General features: G+C 48.9%; 1 protein-coding gene across 5 annotated transcripts in view; it reads left to right on the top strand.

Moving 5' to 3' along the window:
• The first annotated feature begins 1,586 nt into the window (after nt 1-1,586).
• Nucleotides 1,587-19,593, top strand: part of Banp (BTG3 associated nuclear protein) — a 57,573-nt gene continuing 39,566 nt past the window's right edge. For 2 of the 5 annotated variants that reach the window (XM_051168774.1, XM_051168775.1), the window contains exons 1-4: nt 1,588-1,751; nt 3,776-3,867; nt 8,257-8,456; nt 19,327-19,443. In XM_051168774.1, coding sequence (XP_051024731.1) covers nt 1,682-1,751; nt 3,776-3,867; nt 8,257-8,456; nt 19,327-19,443 — 479 coding nt within the window. In that variant the 5' untranslated portion in view covers nt 1,588-1,681. Of the gene's footprint in view, nt 1,752-3,775; nt 3,868-8,256; nt 8,457-19,326; nt 19,444-19,593 lie in introns of all 5 variants that reach the window. The other 3 variants (XM_051168776.1, XM_051168778.1, XM_051168777.1) reach the window with 2 other exon arrangements.

Genomic DNA, 19,593 nt, shown 5'->3' on the forward strand with positions numbered 1-19,593 from the left:
CAAGTTGGTCAGTGTGTCCTGTAGTTGTGAGACTAGCAGTGTTTGTGGTGTCCTTGAAGTGTCATGGCCACCTCCTTCATATGGGAGCCTAGTGATTTTCACAGTGTCTTTTCATGTAGTCTTAACAAATCTGGATTCACTTTGTATGTTTCTTGCTTGGAATATGCAATTACCCTTTCTTCAAGGAGTCTGGCTTCCTCCTGATGAGCTCTGGCCCTTTAGCACCACAGCCAGGCTTCAGGGACATGTACTGTTGCAGGGCCCACTGCTGCCTCTGCCCTGTGAGTGGATGAGGCCGAGTGTGTCAGCATACCCACAGATCAACACCTGCTGCCTTTAGGCTGCTTACTGACTTTTCTTTAGATAGAAAATTATTGGCTCATATTTCTTTTTCATAGTATCATTTTATTTTGTTGTGTGTATGAGTGCTTTGTCTGCATGTATGCCTACCCATCGTGTGCATGCTGTGCCACGAGAGGCCAGAAATGAGTGTCAGATCTCCTGGAATTGAAGCTAAAGGTGGTTGTGAGTTGCCCCCTGGGTGCTGGGGATGGGCCAGGAAGAGCGATGCTTTTAACTGATCTGCCATCTCTCCAGTCCCTCATAGTATCTAAGATATTTTGATGTGTTTTATTTTTGCCTGGTTTGATTGAATTCTCTGTGTTATAAGCCATCCAGTCTTTTACTTGGCTGTTTAAAGGAACATTCTTTTCCCTCTAGGTGTCTATCTGGTGTGCTCTATTAATAACTGGTTTCAGCATCGCACGGCCCACTTCCACTTCTAGGAGTCCTCTCCCCTACTTTCTGTCCTGGCTGGGGAACCCAGGGCCTTGTGCTGGTTATTGCTGAGCTGTGCTCCAGCCCCAGGGATTTCTTGGGTGATGGCTTTGAGGTCCCCTGGCCCTGGTTTGCTCCTGTTGTCTCCTAGTGGGGGTTTGTGGGTCTCCTTCACCTGTCTTCTGTATTGCAGTTTTGAACACTTTCTTTAGTCTTTTTACTTTCTTGTGTTCCTGTTGTTTTGTTAGACTCTACTTGTGTTTGCTTGCTCTTGAGTTTCTTCTAACTTGGTCTTTCTGTAACTTAACTTGTAACCGTTTATTTAGATTCATGGGCCTGGCCTCACTTTCATGTTGGAGCCTAAGGTCTCTGGTGGCTTAGTCAAAATGTCACAGGAGCTGGAAAAAAGTCACGGATGGATCTATTAGGGGAAGTTCATGGGGGCAGGGTGTCTAGAGGATCGTGCATCTATGACTGGTTCTCTGGGATGTGATAGTCACTGAGGAGGCCTAGGTGCCAAGGGGAGCAGGTAGTGCTGGACAGGGTGCTTCTGTGGGGATGCTAGGCTTGACCTGAGGCTTCCAAACCTGCTCAGGAAGATGTGTTTGGAGGTGGTATGAGGAGTGGGAAGTGAGGCTTTCAACTGGGGGCATCCCACAGCATTTAGAAAAAACCGAATAGCCATGTTTCTGAACATTTCTGAGTGTTTAGAAACAAGTAGATCCCTGAGTGAAGGCCTGCGGACCTCTAAGAGCTTGTCACTGCACAGGGCTAGTGATCTGTCCCACACTTTGACCCTTAATCTTCCCTTGGTTCTTGGCATTTGTTCTGCAGGTGACAGAAAGCCTGTACCCCGTGATCTCTGGACTCTTGCTGGTCAGTGTGCCCCTTTCTCGCGCTCTGGATGATGTCAGAGCAGGACCTGGCGGATGTGGTTCAGATTGCAGTGGAAGACCTGAGTCCTGACCACCCAGGTACAGCTGTGAGGCAGTAGGTGAACCTCGCTCTCCCTGTCTTTCCAGTGTCAGAAGCCACTCTGCTGGACTTTGTTCCCTCAGTAAAGTAGACACAACAGTGTTGCCAGCTCTGTGTGAAAATTCAAACCATAGGATGTAAGCAGGGCTGTACACACAGGCGCGCCCCCCCCCACACGCCCCCACCCCACCTTCGCACTCCTCCAGTCTGACCCCAGGCCCATTCCCAGCAGTGCGGCTGCTCATGCCCAGCAGCTTGTGTACTTGTCACCTGTCCCATGACACCTGGTGCCCCTGCCATGTGTGGGTCCTGTGGCTCTTCTTACCTCACCACACCTTCCTCTGTGCAACTTGATGCTGCAGTGGGCTGTGAAGACTTACTCTGGAGAACTGGTAAACACTTCTTCAGAGACCATGGCACTTTTTGCAGGCTTGCCCTGGTTTATTGACCTACCAGATGCATCTGATAGGCTTCCCATTGCTTCTCTTCTTTGTGGAATCTGGTAGGAAAGATCCTTGCTCATGCATTTGGGTGAATGTTTTTGCAGGGTGAGTTCCCAGAAGTAGAGCTGCTGTGTGCATGTAAGACTGATAGATTTTCCAGAGAAACCATTACCTCATTCCTATACTGACTGCTTGAAAACAGACCCCTCTCCCCCATCTTCTGCTAAGGCCAGCTGTTTCTTTATGATGTTGAAAGCAACCATTTTGAAGCCTTAGCTAAGCATCTATTTAAGGAGACTCTACAGCAGTGAGAGTCTGGCTCCAGGACTATTGGGGAACATCATTTATGAAAGCCTTTGCTTTCAGAATAGCTGACTTGTTGCTTGTGTACACATGTAATATGTTCTCACGTATGCACACCCACACATGCACACACACCCACACATGCACACACACCCATTCACTCCTGCAAAGAGGAGTTAAGGCCATTGCCCTTAGGGGTTGCTGTGTGTTGCTAAGGGAGGAGGTGAGGCTCACACAGATCTGTAGACGTTAGAGTCTGTCCTTGCCATTATGAGTGAGCACACAGAGGCTGGGGAAATGTATAGACAGTCAGTTTTACCTATTTTAGGCAAGAAGATGTGAGAAAAACTGAACTGGTTACATGAAAGCATCCATGGAATAACAGTCAGTAAAAATCCTGACAGAATTCTGTGATTATAGATAAGCAGATCTGCAAAGGTGACCAGTGCCAGGCAGAGCAGCGGCTAGCTTCTTCCAGAGGGCCCGAGCTCTGTTCCCACACCCATCTGTAACTGCAGCTCCAGGGAGATCTGATGCCCTCTTCCAGCTTGTGAGGGCACCCCACACACATGGCACACATTCACATCGACACACACACATAAATAAAAATAAATCTCATGGAAATGATTGCTTCTGTGTAGAGAAAAGGACTGGCTGGCCAATAGAGGTAAGGTCACAGTGGCATTGCTGCTCTTTGATTCTGGTCACAACTTTAACTCTGTTTTGTACTTAGTTTTAGATGAGGTGGGGAGTTGGATGGTACTGCAGAGGCTGGTTACCTTTCTTATCTGAAAGCAGGCCTTAGTTGATCAGCAGGAGCTGCTCGTGTCGGCTCTTGAGCGGCTGCAGCTTCCATACAATGCAGCATGTTGGCTGTGTTAGTTTGCGGCATATGTGACATGCAGAGAGGGTTGTGGCTGTAAGTACACACGTGCCTCTCAACCCTCAGGCCAGGTGAGGGTGCTTTTGATTTTGCAGTGAGGTAGCCAGCAGACACACTAAGTAAACCTGGGAAGAGATCATAAGTGAAGGTTTGGTGTGAAGTCGCCTGCTGGGCTCTGGAGAGTGCTGATTGGGGGGTCTGATTTTTGGGGGGTATGGGGAGGTGATGAGAAAGGGCCCTGTTTCTGCCTGGCTGAGAATTTTAACAAAGTAAGAAATGGGCTGTGCCATTTCTCATCAGCCTTAAGGTGCTTGCACTGTGTTTGGCTGCAGGGGTAAAGAGCCTTGAGGAACCTACCATGCTTACTCCAGTTTCTGTTTCTGGTTGCTTTCAGTTGTTTTGGAGAATCATGTCGTGACAGATGACGATGAACCTGCTTTGAAGCGCCAGAGACTAGAAATCAATTGCCAAGACCCTTCTATAAAGGTACCATGAGGATCCTGTGTGCACTGTATCAAATTTCTACCATCAACTTGGCTTCAGAGCAGCAGAACCGGCCCTCCTGCGGCCATGCCTTCTGGAATTCTAGGGGAGCCTCTTCTTGCCTCTTCTGTGTTGTGACCTTTAGGTAGTCCACCTTGCCCCTGTAGTGCATGCCTGAGGCCCACCCTCACCCAGGCCCAGATGATCCCATTTATTTAAATATGTCTGCAAAGACCCTCGTTCCAGATGAGATTGCAGGAGGGCCTGAGCTGCAGCTTGGAGATGCCACTGAAATGTGGCATAAAAGCACAGGCCATGTTCTCCCAGCAAACATTGGACTGGGAGGAGGACAAGTGAAGAGTCCTCTTGTGCATGTACAGGCCTGCCTCAGGTGGGAGGAAAGCTGAGAGACACTGCAACTTACCCCTGAGTCCTGAGGTTTGCTGCCTAGGCTTGGAGGCTCCTCAGTCAGTCAGTGAGTTGCTTTCACATTAGCTTCTTTGGGACCCACTGTCTGCAGAAGTAGAGGTAAATCTTAGCACTGGAGACGTTTACAAGGGCAGCTCAGATGACACCAGCCCTCTTCTCATGCTTTCTCTGTGAGGAGGGCATCTGCTTGAGCTAGACGCCCACTTCACTGTGGCAGCAGGAAGCAGCTCTAGCCACAGTGGGGAATCAAAAACCTACTTAGGCCAGAAGTTGTGGCGCACCCCTTTAATCCTGGCTCTTGAGAGGCAGAGGCAGGTAGAGCTCTGTGAGTTCAAGGCCAGCAAGGGCTGCATAGAAAGATGCTGTCTCAAAAACAAAAAACAAAAATACAAAAGCCTTAATACTGGGAGGCAAAGGCAGGCGGACCTCTGAGTTCAAGGCCAGCCTGGTCTACAGAGTGAGTTCTGGGACAGCCAGGGCAACATACAGAAACCCTGTGTGTTGTTCATTGTCTGATAGTGGCTTCCTCCAGGCCCTGCTTGCTTCCGGACGAGAACAGACTGACCTCAAGATCAAAGTCCTGTTTCTCACTCAGGGGTGGCTTAGAGTGCTCAGGGTGAGGCCCATGCTCTAAGCGAGGCTCCCAGTCTCACCTGCAGTTGGTGGAAATGAGCTTCCCCTGAAAGTTACAATTAGCTCTTTTAGAATGAGATTGCTGGGGGCTAGAGAGATGGCTCAGTGGTTAAGAGCACTGACTGCTCTTCCAGAGGTCCTGAGTTCAATTCCCAGCAACTACATGGCGGCTCACAGCCATCTATAATGTGATCTGATGCCCTCTTCTCACCTGCAGGTATACGTGCAGACAGAGCACTGTATACATAATAATAAATAAACCTTGGTGCGGGGGGGGAGAACGAGCTTGCTGGTATCAGACAGCAGTAGAGACTTGGGAGCTCCACAAGCCTCTGATGATACCAAAAGTGTTTCAGCTCCTTGGTTAAGCTCCTGTGCTGAGCACGGCAGAGGGGCAGAGGATGCAGGCGGATGGATTGCCGTAACTGGCTTGCCGTAACTGGCTAGAAGGCAGGTCTGGTGAGATGCAGTCAGCGCCGACCTTGCCTTGATGGAGTGGGCTTTAGCAGCTGCCAAGGCAGCTCCACCACTGCTGCCTGACTGGCAGTCAAGCTCTGGGCATCCAGTGATGATTCTCCCCCAGAAACGATGAGGCTCAGATGCTCATGGTGGAGGTGCAAGCCCATGAGAGCAAGCCAGCCTAGTCTTTCTTTTTGTGAATCAGGGATTTATAAACCTTGGGCAATGCGGAGGGGCTTGTGGGTGAGTGTGTCTAATTCACTAGGGCTAGAGGTAGGGCCTAATAATATTATTGACTCTGTGATTATTACGGCGGTATTTTCTAACTTGATATCTAGCAATTAAACATAGACACTTAAAATAGCCCTGGCTCGCCTGGGGCAGGGCAGACATTACTCCCCTACACTACCTCCCATAGCTCCCTGCTAAAAGTCCCACGCCATCTGCTCCTAGTCATTTCCATCGAGCCACTGCCCAGCCATAATCCCAAACACTCGCTAATGTTCATCTGGGCCGAGTCCGCCATCCATGCTGGCCATGTGCTTCTTCTCCACCTCACCCATGGTGCCAGTCTTCCCTCCTTCCTTCTCCACCCTCATCTCTTCCTCTTCTGGTCTCTGACTTGTTCTTTCCCAAGAACCTTTCTGCTTCAGCCACGCCCATCCCATATTCCCTGCCTGGGTTTGTTGGCTTCTTATTAGTCAAACAGGAATAAGTTCTTAGGCAAGGTTACAAACATTTTGGGGTATGTGAGTCTGCTGACATGGGCAGCAACCAGGCCAACTCCCAACAAGAGGTGCCAGGATACTTGATTTACATGCAGTGGTATAGCACCTCATTTACATGCAGTAGCTCCGGTCCTATCACAAGAAGGAGAACACAGTATTTAATTATCCTATGGGTGGGGAAGGTCTTCCAGGTGTGATTAAAGGTCATTTGCATCTCCGTAGCATAGGGTGGGTATTTGCAGGAATCCCTAGGTGCTTGCTGAGCAGGTTCTATCAGGAAAGGGTCAGGCCTGCAATCTTCCCTGAGGCCTATGTGATGCTCCTGTGATGGTCTGGGGATTCCCAGATCAGGTGAAGAGAGAAATCCACTGAGAAAGGGAGTCCATCATTGGCTATCTGGAAATGCCAGACTGACCTTAAAAAGCAGGGTTCCACACTTGTCTCAAGCCCCCCCCAATCTATTTAATGAAATCCAACTTCAGACCAATGAACAGAAGAATCGCATCAGATTTCAAAGTAAATCTGATCTTGGTTGTATCACAGAGCACGAGAACGCCTTTATCTGCACTAGAGAAGCAGATCACGTGGAAAGGGAAGTGGCTGCTGCCTGGGTTCTGCCGCCTCCTAGGACAGCACACTGTGCATGTCACATACAGCCACGTGCTGCCGTGGGATTGGAAGACATTCATGTGCCTCGTTGCCAACAGCAATTCTCTACAGACAGATCAGAGCTGTTTGTGGTCACCCTCATCCGAGCGGTAGTGTTAGGAAAAATGCTGTCTCCCCTCTTTCTTTGTGGATTAGTCTGTAATAGTGATTTTTCACCCAAACTCCAAGCAGAATATTTTTTTTCCCCTGAAACAGGGTCTCTCTGTGTAGCCCTGGCTGTCGTGAACTCACTTTGTACACCAGGCTGGCCTCAAACTCACAGAGATCCACCTACCTCTGCCTCCCGAGTGCTAGGATTAAAGGCGTGCGCCACCACTGCCTGACCAAGCCGAATGTTTTTAATTCGGAGTTAAAATAATGGCTTAACTATTAAGAGAACATGGACCGCAAAATAGTCGATGTCTCCAGTTAGAAAAATAGAATCCTTGGTCTGGTCGTAAGATCTTTGTTTTACTAGTGTCTTACGATGAAAGGAGACCTCTAAGCCAGGCTTCAGGGTGCTGCCTAATGACAGGAAACGGAGTACCATCTGAGGAAAAGGATGCTGTCTTGCTGTTCTGGGGCTTGCAGAGGACACGCTGAGTGGAGGTAGATGTGAGGGCTTTGGAGTGTAGGACTTGTCCTCCACAGCTCCTCACTGCTGTGCCTCCGTGGCTATTGGGATTTTGATATTATTCTGTGATTCTCTTTTAAATGACAGCACATTGGCACCTACTAACTTGGACCAGGTATAGAGGGCAGGCCATTCTGACTGCCTGTGCTCTCAGGTCCAGGGTCAGCCTGAGCTGCTACCTCTACTTTTATAGGCTTGCACCTTTCTTCTGATGTGTCCCTGAGGCTACGTTTCTCTTCCAGTCGAATCTTTCGCAATCTGTTTTCTTCAGATGTTGCTGGCCTACATTTCCTGTTGTTAACCAGCACCTGGAATCCTGCCTGGCTTAGAGGTCTCTTTTCACAGTAGAATTCCTGTGTGTGTCAGGTGGCTCCTGACAGGACTGGCAGTTGGGGGAGCAAAGTCTGTGTGCTCTTGTCTTCTAACTTGGTAGTTGGAAGCTGCTCCTCTTGTGGGCCAGTAGGTGGCATGCTTGCTATTTAGAATGTCCCTGGAGGGGGTTATTGACTGATTTCAGTGGGGGTATACTTATGTCCAGCCATCTTTTTTGGTTTCCAGGCTGTTTGGATAGTAAGTATAACCTGTGATCATTAGAAAGATTCCATTGCTTTAGTGTGTGAATCTATTGATGAGCACAATGCTAAGCTAATCATTGCATGGTCCTAGTGTAGGTGAGATTGCAAAGGGTCTTGTTTGATACAGAGGGCTGGGCTCCTCACTGAGTACTTGGGCATGGCCCATGACTCGGTCAGCTGAAGTAGACTGGGTGGACTAGGAGCCGTGGGTGGAGTTCAGGGCCTGTGGACATGCTCCTCACCATGGAAGACACGCTCTCTGAAGCTTTTTTGTTTTTACTTCCAGTCTTTCCTGTACTCTATTAACCAGACGATATGTTTGCGGTTGGATAGCATTGAGGCCAAGCTGCAAGCTCTCGAGGCTACTTGCAAATCTCTGGAAGAGAAGCTAGACCTGGTCACCAACAAACAACACAGTCCTATCCAGGTCCCCATGGTGGCTGGTTCCCCACTTGGCGCCACCCAGACCTGCAACAAAGTGCGATGGTAAGTACAGAAGAGCCAAGGTTCTGCAGGCCACCCTGGGAAAAGTGCTCCTGTGCCAGCCCAGGCGCCACTGTTACTGATCTGCCCTAGCCCCGGATATCTGTCCTGGTGGCTCCATGGTGCTGGTTTCACTTAGACTGAAACCAAACACAGGCTCTGTGCTGGAGCGACTCAGGTCGTTCTAGCTTTCTTGGCTTCAGCAGTCGTCGACTCATCTTTCCTTGCACCTGGCCGTGAACTTGGCCCATGTGTGTTACTTCTTTTCTTTTTCCTATCTCTGGCTGGTCATTTCTTCAGGGGTGGTATTTATAATTTTTACTTGATCATGTAAACTTTCCACTTAGTCTAAGACTTGCATTGTGCCTAATTTTTTAAATAGAAGGTTTGCAGCCTCCTAGTGAGCTCCGCATGGTTTGTACTCTGCTAGCACAAAAGTTTGCATGCCTGGCTCTGCAGATGGAAAGGTGCCTCAGAAGGTGTCCTCCCATACCTGGGTCCATAGGCAGTGTGCCATGAGGTCCTTCTGGGTGCAGCACCTGCCCAGTGCTCCTGCTAGTTTATTCTTTCCTAGAGTATCTAAGGAAGTCTGCTTATGGCAGTGGGCACAGTGTTATCTTTGTGCCCCAAGGCCTGTAGCCTCTTGCCTGTTGTGTTTAGGAAGAACAGAACAGTTGGGTGGCAATGCCAGCCACAGCAAGCCCGAAAGGATACCAGTGCTGCAATGTGGGTGCTTGCTGGGTGCCACCCTGTCCATGGGTGCTGGTACCAAGAGCAGCTACTGTTTGTGCCTTATGGATCTTAAGGGATGTAAGGGAAGGGAGAGTAGGGGTAACCTTGGGTGTTTTTGGGGTGCTCAAGAGTGATAGTGACTACTTGCCCTCTTTCTGTGATGGTTCCTGATGAGGCTTGCTGGGTGGACTCATTCAGTGCCTCCTGTGACTCTCAAGAGCACCCCAGCTGCACTCGGACCTCCGTCTCTGGTGAGAAATTTGGGTGTCTAGCTTCTCAAAAGATGCAGGGTTGTTCTTATGACTGAAGTGGGCTGCACAGCTCGCCATATGTCTTCCCACAGACACTCTGTAAATTCTTAAACTGACCAACTGCCTCTTAAGACAGTTGTTTTTGTAAAATGCCCCTTTCTCTCCAAACATAATGTGTGGAAACACAGCTGTAAGACTTAATGGAGTGGCTTGCTCCTCAAGAGGAAGATGTGGAAAGACAGTAGTGCGTGGTAGAGTCTGCTTGGGCATGCAGTGGAGGACAGAGATGCGCCTCAAGGCTGTGGTTGTAGACACCACCAGCTGGCAGAGGAATATTCCAGAATGGAGAGTTCTTTGGGCCATTTCCAATGAAGCAAAGTATAGTTCTTTATAGGCTGACACAGTAGTTGAGTTTCTAGAAAGTTCAAGTTACATGCAAACTATACAAGGATGGCTTGTGTGTGCATTCCACCTGAGGCACGGCTCAGAGTCAGACATGTGGTCCTGATGTGAATGTTCTGTTAGTTGAAGTTGTCTTAGGCACTGAAGGACACCTTAGCCTCCTTGGTTACACCTAGACTCTAGTGGCATCTTACATGGTAGCCATGTCTGCAGCAATGACTCCAGAGCTTCTGGGACTGCACCAAACAGCACTGTTGTCCTCAGGGTGAAATAAAAGACTAGTGGTCTTTGTTCCTCATAAGATACTGCCTCTTCTGGGGATAACACCTCAGTCCTTTGTCACTCCTGGAATAGGCCATCTTCAGGAACTGGGGGAGTGTTGACATCTTTTTCTCTGTTTTAGTTCTGCTAGGTTATGGGAGGAACAGGAATAGAAAAGGGCAGGCTTTTCATGGCCTGGCCTCAGATTCTGTCTGAAGCAGCTCTTTGGAATTCTGTCTGTCTGCAAGCGCTGGGAGTCAGGGTCACCCAGTTGGCCATTCTCAGGTCTCAGACATTTCCAAGTCCCAGTTTCCTCATTAGAAAGATGGAGAGCTGGGACACTTTACTGCTTGGGTGTGGTGGTGACAAGGACCACATTCTCTAGAAGGCTGTTAACAGGAAAGCTGAGAGCCTCCCGGAGGATGTGAGTAAATTCCAGGATTTCAGGGAAGGATGGATGAAATCACTGCTGTACAGATGCAGAAAAGAAATGAGAATTGTTCACAGGGAACCTGGGCGTGGGGCGTAAACTGGCTTCTAGAACTGCTAAAAAGCAGCACTGTACTGGATGATGAGGTACTCTGCTTTGCTGACCTGCTGCCTCTGATACTTGGAGTGCGGAAGCTGAATGGTCTCTGTCCAAAGTCATATACTCTGAAAAATAACTTAGGTGCCTTGGGCTTTAGTGGCCTCCAGAGAGCACATGGATCCAGCTCCTCAAGGACACTGCTTCCTATTCAGAGAGGCTGCAGAGGTCCAGGTCCAGCAGGAGGTGGTCCCAAGGCCCCCTCTCTGCTCTGGAAATCTGTACCCTTTGCTGGTCATTTGACACCTGGTTGGACAAGGCTGAGGCTACTGTAGGCTCCTAGGGCGCTCTTCTAATTGTGCTCCTTGGCAGACAGAGGCCTGGAGCACTGCCAGCGTCAGCTGGCATGGGCTCCAGACTGTCAGATTCTGCACCTGAATGAGTAAATTCAAGAAAAAAAAGAAAAAAGGCCTGTCTTCTTTGATGTCAAGGCTTAATCATGATAAGCTGTTTGTGAGGTTATAGGGGTGGGGCTTCAGCCAGAGATGGGTATGGGCGTTGGGTCTGTTGCGCAGGTGTGCTGGGAACTCTTTGACTTCACAGAGCTGTGCTTGTAGTGATGGCGATGAGGTATTTTAATGCTGAAGACATTTGGAGAAGCAGTGGGTATTGAAGCATCTGCATTTTTGTGGAAGCCTGCGATTTGGTGAGCCAGCCTTTAATGCTGGCCTTCAAGCACTCTAATGAAGCCAGGGCTGTGTTGTCTCAAGTGCCAGCACAGGCATTGCCACACAAATGGCAGACAAGTTACCTTCCTACTCTTCTCTGCAGCTAGACACAAACTGATGACGAAGCAGCGAGTGTTGGCGCAGCGCAGATGCTGTCCAGCAGCCACACAGGCAGCACCCAGACAGAGGGGCAGGGCTCTCGCCAGCCCTGTCTTGTGGAACCTTATTGTTCAATAACTCAACAGCCTTTAGACCCAGGCATTTCTGTTTGTTTTGTTTGGTGTGGTTTGGTTTTGGTTTTTTGAGACAGGGTCTCTCTGTGTAGCCTTGGCTGTCTTGGACTCGCTTTGTAGACCAGAGTGGCCTCGAACTCACAGTGGTCTGCCTGCCTCTGCCTCTGAGTGCAGGGGTTAAAGGCCCGTACCACCACGCCCAGCTTTTCTGTTTGTTTGTTTGTTTGTTTGTTTGTTTTTCCGAGACAGGGTTTCTCTGTGTAGTCTTTGCCATCCTGGACTCACTTTGTAGACCAGGCTGGCCTCGAACTCACAGCGATCCGCATGCCTCTGCCTCCCGAGTGCTGGGATTAAAGGCGTGCGCCACCACGCCCGGCTTTCTGTTTGTTTTTAACTAAGACTGTTACCTAGGACAGAGTTTGTTTCTTATGTTTAAAAGCAGTAAAATTCTTTCCTCTTTCTTCCTTCCTTCCTTCCTTCCTTCCTTCCTTCCTTCCTTCCTTCCTTCCTTCCTTCCTCTCTCCCTCCCTCCTTCCCTCCCTCCCCTCCCTGTTCCTCTTTCATTCATTCATTCATTCTTTCATTTTTCGAGACAGGGTGTCTCTGTGTAGCCCTGGCTGTCCTGGAACTCACACTGTAGACCAGGCTGGCCTCAAACTCACAGAGATCCACCTGCTTCTGCTTCCTGAGTGCTGGGATTATAGGTGTGTGCCTCCACTGTCCGAGTAATTTTATTTTATTTTTATTTTATTTATTTATTTTATTTTATTTTTTTAAAGTTTAGGACTTGAGAGATGGTTCAGTGGGTAAACCCTTGGGTTCAATTGCTGTAAGCATTGCGTAAACCCAGTGTGATAGCTCATGCCTGTCACCCCCTCATTCAGAAGGTAGAAACTGAGGATACGAAGTTCAAGGTCATCCTTGACTACATAGTAAGCTTCACACACACACACACACACACACACACACACACACACACACACACACACACACACGAGAAAGGTTTTTGTATAATAATGGTTTTCAAAATTTAAAAAAATGTGATTTAAAGCTTCAGGGCAATGGTGCAGAACTTCCTCAGGAAAGTCTTTTCTTTCCCTTTCTCTGAACTGACTTTAGAGACCTGAAGTATGATGGAAAGTGGTTTAAACTTCCTCCAGCAAGCTGGCAACCAACTCTTAGACTCTTAGTTCCTAGTGATCTTTTTTCCCTTTTAAAGGAAACTGATCTGGTTCCTAGCTTTCCTGCTCCTTGGAGAGCTGGTCTCCCGATGAGCATTCCTTCTCCTGCGAGTGCTGTGAGAAGCTGTTTCAGGCTTCCGCTTTGGAGCCATCGCATTCTCAGTAAGAAGCCTCTACTCTGTAGGCTCAGAATGTGGCAGGCTCAAGATAGGGCTGGTGCCTGTGGAGTGCCTGGTCTCTCGGCAATGATGGGCTTGTTTACTTCTTATCTGATTTTGAGTTCTGGATGCTTCTGTTTGACATCATGCTTGACCTTCCTTGCACAGCCATACTTGTTCCTCTGTACAGGTTAGGGCTGAGAATTAACCAAAGAGGCGGCACACGGTTCGCACACGAAGCTGGGGGAATCCTTAGCAAACTCTGATGACTCAGACATGTTCTAGCCCCCAAAGCTAACACAGCAAAGCAGCTATCCTGCTAAATTAGGAGTGTCCTGACAGCCTGGAGAATTCTCCAGCACCTGCACAAACCATGTTTTTTGAAGGGAATTGTGTCGGCTCAGGGTTGTTTCAGGAGCAGAGTGAATCTCTTCGTAGATGTGGCAGGCCTTTAGTTTTCCCAGGATGGCTCTTGATATGGCTAAGTGCTTTATAATTACATATGGATTCCAGCTCCACTTTTGAGATGTGGTCCTATGTGTGCTGGACTTGCTTCTTGACTGCCTCCTGCCTCCATCTTCTGAGTGCTGTGATTACAGGTGTGCAGGCGCCATGCCTTGTTTATGAGGTGCTGGGGCTCAAACCCAGGGCTGTGTGCATGCTAGGCAAGCTCTCTGCTGACTGAGCTGCATCCCCATCTCCCACAGATACTAAAATAAACTGTTTACATGTATGTGTGTGGTCTGTGCATGAGTGTGTGTGCCCTTCTAAAGCCGAAGAGGTATTAGCTCCCCTGGACTGGAGCTTACAGTTACAGGCAGTTGGGAAGCCTGTGACGTCGGTGCTGGGAAGTAATCTTGTGGCCTGAAAGAGCCATGACCCCATCCATCCCTTCCCATGAATCTTTTACATTTCAGTTTCCAGTTGTTTGCTCATTTCTAAATTCATCTCCCCATTCTGGCATGGAATCTGGCACATACTGGATAGGCATTCTACCTTTGTGGCATGTCTCCAGCCCCTAAGTTCATTTATTTTAGTAGCTTTTCTTTAGGATTGGAAAAGAAATGAACCTGGCATGTGGTACGTACTTTTAATCCCAGCATTTTGGAGGCTGAGTCTAGAGGCTGCTGTGACTTGGAGGCCAACCTGGGCTATGTACCAAGACCCTGTGGACTGGAGTTCTCCTCCTCTGCATAGATTTCTATGCCTTTACTGCACCTGCTGTGAGCTGATTCCCCTGTGACCATCCCTCTCTTCACTGCACCTGCTGTGAGCTGATTCCCCTGTGACCATCCCTATCTTCACTGCACCTGCTGTGAGCTGATTCCCCTGTGTCCATCCCTATCTTATCTTTGCCTCAGTACGATCTTGTTTTCTGAAGGGGCCTCACAGGGTGAGTTCTGGTTCATCCTTACAAGATCTTTCCAGAAAACTCTTTATTCTCATGGCATACAGCACCGTGCATACTAGTGCATCAGGGTTACAAATAAGAATTTGCCAGTGCAGCTATCTCGACTGATATTTCTCATTTGGGAGGCCTGAACTCAAGCATTCCTCCTGCCTTAGTCTCCCCAATCTGGGGTTACAGACAGGAACCACTGCACTTGCCTTAGTGGGAGACTTCCGACATTAGTGTTTCTGTCAGAAGACGGGGATAAAGTGGAAGGCTGGAGAGCTGTCATGAGGGTGACTCATGGCCAGGGCTCAGTGAACCATGAATGAGCGCCATGGCCCTGAGTTGTGAAAATCTTAAGTTAACTTGTTCTTTACTACGTGCCTGCTGGTATGCTGGCCGCACCCCAGGAGCCCCACTGAATTTCAAGTCTTTGATCTGGGGGAGGCAAGTCGAGACACCCTCTGCTTGTGTATGCTGAGTGCTGCATGCTGGCTCTGATGCTTCACCTTCCTGTCTTCCTTGAGGTGTTGGCCAGCAGCATGAAGACCCCAGAATCCCAAGATACTTTAGCTCAAGTGAGCCCAGTTGACTTTATGTGGGCCTGAAACGAGCACACTTCATTTGTGGTTGGTGGCCTTTGAGGTACAAAGTAGACAGATGGGCCCTGCTGAAGGTACAGCACCGTGACCCAGAGGTGCTAAGTGGGCACTGGAGCAGGGGGAGGAGCAGGAGTGGAGGAGGCAGCCCAGCAGAGCTGCATCTCCGGACCTGTGTCCTGGTGTGTGTATGATTTGGGGGTTGTTGGATAGCTTTGTTTTCTTGAAAGTCAGCGCTCTCATGAGAATTTCCCAGGCAATTGTGAGAGCGGTCTTAGGCTCTATTAAGGGGCTCTCTTTCCCCCAGAATCTTTTGATCTGTGAGGAGTAGTGTAAACTCAGCCTTGTGTTTTGTTTTAGAAAGTTGCTGTGTAGATTGTTGGGTTCATGTCTAACCTGTGCCTGGCCAGCTCTGTGGTCTCAGGCAGGTGAGTGAGTTGTCTTTCTGAGCTGCTGTCTGTGGTGGAGGAGGCACTTAAGTGGCCTGTCTGTGCCACATCTCATTCGGTCCTTCATTAATTCTCATATTCTCTCTCTCTCTCTCTCTCTCTCTCTCTCTCTCTCTCTCTCTCTCTCTCTCTCTCTCTCTCTCTCTCTCTCTCTCTCGTCTTTGTAGTCAGTGCTTGTCATCATTCTGTCTGGCCATACACCTTCTGTTGACACTTCTTTGACCACAGTAGCTGAAAGGGCCTTGTCCATGACTCTCCCACGGCTGCTTCTTTGTCATTGTATAGAGCACATTTTACTATTGATTAATGTTATGTTAAGGTGAGAATGTTCAGCTTCTGTAACTCAGCCACAAATTAACATCACTTGAGAATTGAACAGTCAGGCTAAGTATAACTGCACTGGCCTGTAGTTCTAGCACTTGGAAGATGGATGCTGGGGTGTTGTAAGTTTGAGGCTAGCCTTGGACACATCGCAAGATGCTGTCTCAAAGACCACATCTCCCTCAAAGTTCCCACAGTCTATGGGTCATATTATTTCCTTTTTTCAAAAATTTCATTAGGTTTTATGAAAAGCTTTATTATTGTTTTGTCTGAGTGTTTTGCCTGCATGTTTGTAAGTGTGCCATGTGCATGTAGCGCCTAGGGAGGCCAGAAAAGGGCATCAAACCCCAGGAATTGGAGTTATATGTGATTATTACCTAGCATATAGATTCTGGAAACTTAACCTGGGTCCTCTGCAAGAGCAGCCAGTGCTCTTAACTGCCAAGTCATCTCTTCAGTCCTCATTTCATTACGTATTTATTTAATAGAAAGCTGGACAGCTATGGGTAGAAGTATAAGCAGATAATTCAAGATTGTAAAAGAATAAGTAGAAATCACAAAAAGAATCTAGAAAGTACAGACCAAGGGGGAATAGACCATTGGCTCCTGGAGCAGAATAGAGATGTGAGAGAATTATACTGTGGGACAGCTTTCTACAGTCAGCACTGGAGTAGAAGAGGACCTGGCCAGGAGCCCCTTGTAAGGTAGACTGCAGAGCCAAGTATAAGTCACAGGAGGTTGTTGGGGTCTAGAACCAGGCAAAGGATCCTTCAGTCTGATGCAGGCAGGCAGGCAGGCAGGGAGGCAGGGAGGGAGGGAAGCAGGCAGGCAGGCAGGCAGGCAGGGAGGGAAGCAGGCAGGCAGGGAGGGAGGCAGGCAGGCAGGGAGGGAGGCAGGCAGGCAGGGAGGGAGGCAGGCAGGCAGGCAGGGAGAGCTGAAAAGAGCATGGAAAGAACAAGAGAAGATGTTCTGAAGCCAGAATGAGCTATACTCAGTAGTGAATGAACCACTGTGTTACTGTGAAGAGAGCAGCCCGAAGGATGCCTGCAAATCCTCAGCTTCTTGGCCACAAGAGTATGCCAGTCAGGCTGGGGGTGGGGGGTGGTGGGGTGTGGGGTGGTGGGGTAGGGTGCTAGGGTGCTTGTACACTATAAAGATGAAACAAAGGATGATAGCTCTTGATGCTGGAAGGAACAGGGAGGGGCAGGAGCTCCAGTGTGGCAGCAGTTGTGCTCAGGACCATTTGTGCTCAGGACGAAGGCCCAGATGTCATGAAGAAACCTACAACACTGTCACTACTTTTCAGTGGGTGAGACTGATGTCCACTCCCATGCTGCAGAGCCATCCCCAGCCACAGAAGCAAGTTTTGAGCTGCTTCTGGGGACCTTCTGCAAGTTCCTTTATAGAACATTCTTGAAGGACAAACACAGATGGTTCTCTAGAGATCCCAGGAGGCAGCAGAGCAGTTCTGTGCAGGAGACCACACTTCACAGAGCCACATAGGTGCACATGTGGAGAGTGATGACGTCTAAAAGAGGCTTGCAGTTTTACGCATGCATTGTTTCAGAGTTGTTTGCTGCTGTTGCTTTGGGTTTAGGCTACACAGGTTTCCTAGCTGGGGACAATGTTCACAAGTCTCTGTGTGCTCCCAGTGAACCTGTGCTTACTTCACAGTGTGAGTGTGTGGGGCTTCTGTGTACACATGGCTCTTTGGTGTAAATGTGGCTTATTTTAGGAGCTGGTTCAGGTATGGAGCTGCTGAGCGATGTGAAGTCTGGGGGTGGCATGTGAGGAGGCAGTAGAAGGAGGCTGCCTCAGGCCAGAGGGAGCCTAGGCCTCCCTGAAGGGCTCCTGTGGAGGTCAACCCTACCCATCAGTCACCTCTCCCTGACAGACCACGGTGAACTAATGAGATCCCACCGCCCGCATCTCCCAGTTCTGTGTTTGGCTGAGACACTGGAATGGTAGTTCAAGCCAGATGGTCCAGAAAGTCACAGGAGAACGAGGAAGCATGTGCAGTCATACGGCTGTGTGCAGAAAGCCCAAGTCCTCAGGAGCATGGAAGTTCCTTACTAATTCCCATCCTGGTTTGCTGACAAATGTTTCCGGAAGCATTTGTGCATATTTGTGTCACTCTCTGGCACTTAGGCCTTTTTGGCCACTTAATAGTATTGGGTGTTTTCTGTGTGAACCCTTAGGTAACAACATTCTTTTAGTTATTCAGGGCTAGGTTAAAAGCAGAACATGAACAGTAGGCAAGTGGTCTCCTAGGAAGCCATTTTGTCAAATACTCTCTCTTTTTTTTTTTTAAAGTTTTTTTCCAGACAGGCTTGGTCTGTGTAACAGCCCTGGCTGTCCTAGATTCACTTTGTAGACCAGGCTGGCCTTGACCTCACAGAGATCCACCTGCCTCTGCCTCCCAAGTGCTGGGATTAAAGCGCTACCACACCCGGCAGCTACTTCGTTTTAAGTGTGATAGGGAAGTTCCTTAATTTTAGAAAAACCAAATATTTGGTATAGTTGTGGCTGATAGGCTTGTATAGATACCAGGCCATACAAGCCATCTTGTATACATAGCTGGCTGCATCAAGCAGCAGTTCTTTATAGCCTGGCTTTTCAGAGCAGGACTCTGTGCCGACATGCTGAGCATTGGCATGGTGACTGCCAGCTGCTGGTTCTGCTTACTTACATTCCATGCTGCCTCCAGCCTGTTGCTGGGTTGCTGGGTCTTGCTTTTTCCTTGGATTTTTTTCTCAAATCCAATCTTCAAGGCCTCTTGCTTTGGTCCTGCACTCTGCAGAGGGTTGTGGGTGGCATATGCATGTTTCCTCTGCCACCCATGGGTTGACTGCCACCTTCTAGAGGCAGATGTGGAATGACATTGAGGAGGGCAGCTGTGAGGCCACTGTGCCTTCTCATAGTTTGGGAGGGATGTGGTTGAAAGAGGCTGGCAGCTGGTTCAGCGGGTGAGAACTCATGCTTCTGCAAGTATAAAGATCTGAGTTTAAATCCCTAACACTCATGTGCAAAGCCAGACATGGCTGTACTTATCTTGTAACCCCAGTACGGGGGGGGGGGGGGGGGGGGGGGTTGGGGGGCGGCGGCGCACGACAGGCAGATCCCAGAGCTTGCTGATGACCAGCCTATCTGAATGAACTAGCTTACTATCAATGATAGGCCTGTTTGAATGAGGCAGAGGACAGTGGAGGAAGGTTCCTGATGTTCTGCTCTGGCCTCTGCATACAGCTCAAATGTATGTTGTGTGCATACTCACCGCCCACCCCCACCCCACTACACCACACAGACACACAAGGGGAAACAATGAAAAGGAAGCTGGTTTTCATGTAAATGTGTTGCTGAGATGGCTTGCAGATGCACAGGACAGGAGGGTGCCTTAGCCTGTCCTACCTACTCTTATATGCCCACAGCCCAGCCAGCCCACATTATGTATTTGTGTCAACCAAGAATATCAATCAGCAAGAAGCTAAGAGTCCCATCTGCAGTGTAGCTGTCCCTGTCTGGACACCCCACCTCTGGTGCCGGCTTCAGGAGCTCACCGTGTTGAATGATTGATGTGCTCTGACAATGAATGTTGTTATTTTAAGGTCTTCTTTTTCTTGTGATTCTTTTGTTCCATAGCGTCGTCCCCCAGACTACAGTAATACTCAACAATGATCGGCAGAACGCCATTGTAGCCAAGATGGAAGACCCATTGAGCAACAGGGCACCGGATTCCCTGGAAAATATCATTAGCAAGTCAGTAGTCACCACCACCCTACCTTCCCCTGCCACTATCATGAGGATAAGTGAGCATTCCTGAGCTAGGGTTCAGTCCGAGCACATGTCCATGTCTGTAGTCACAGGGTTGATTCTGTTAGTGAAGCGTAGTTGTTAGGTCAGGAAGGG

This window comes from Acomys russatus, chromosome 26 (assembly GCF_903995435.1).
Source record: "Acomys russatus chromosome 26, mAcoRus1.1, whole genome shotgun sequence".
NCBI classification, from domain to species: domain Eukaryota; kingdom Metazoa; phylum Chordata; class Mammalia; order Rodentia; family Muridae; genus Acomys; species Acomys russatus.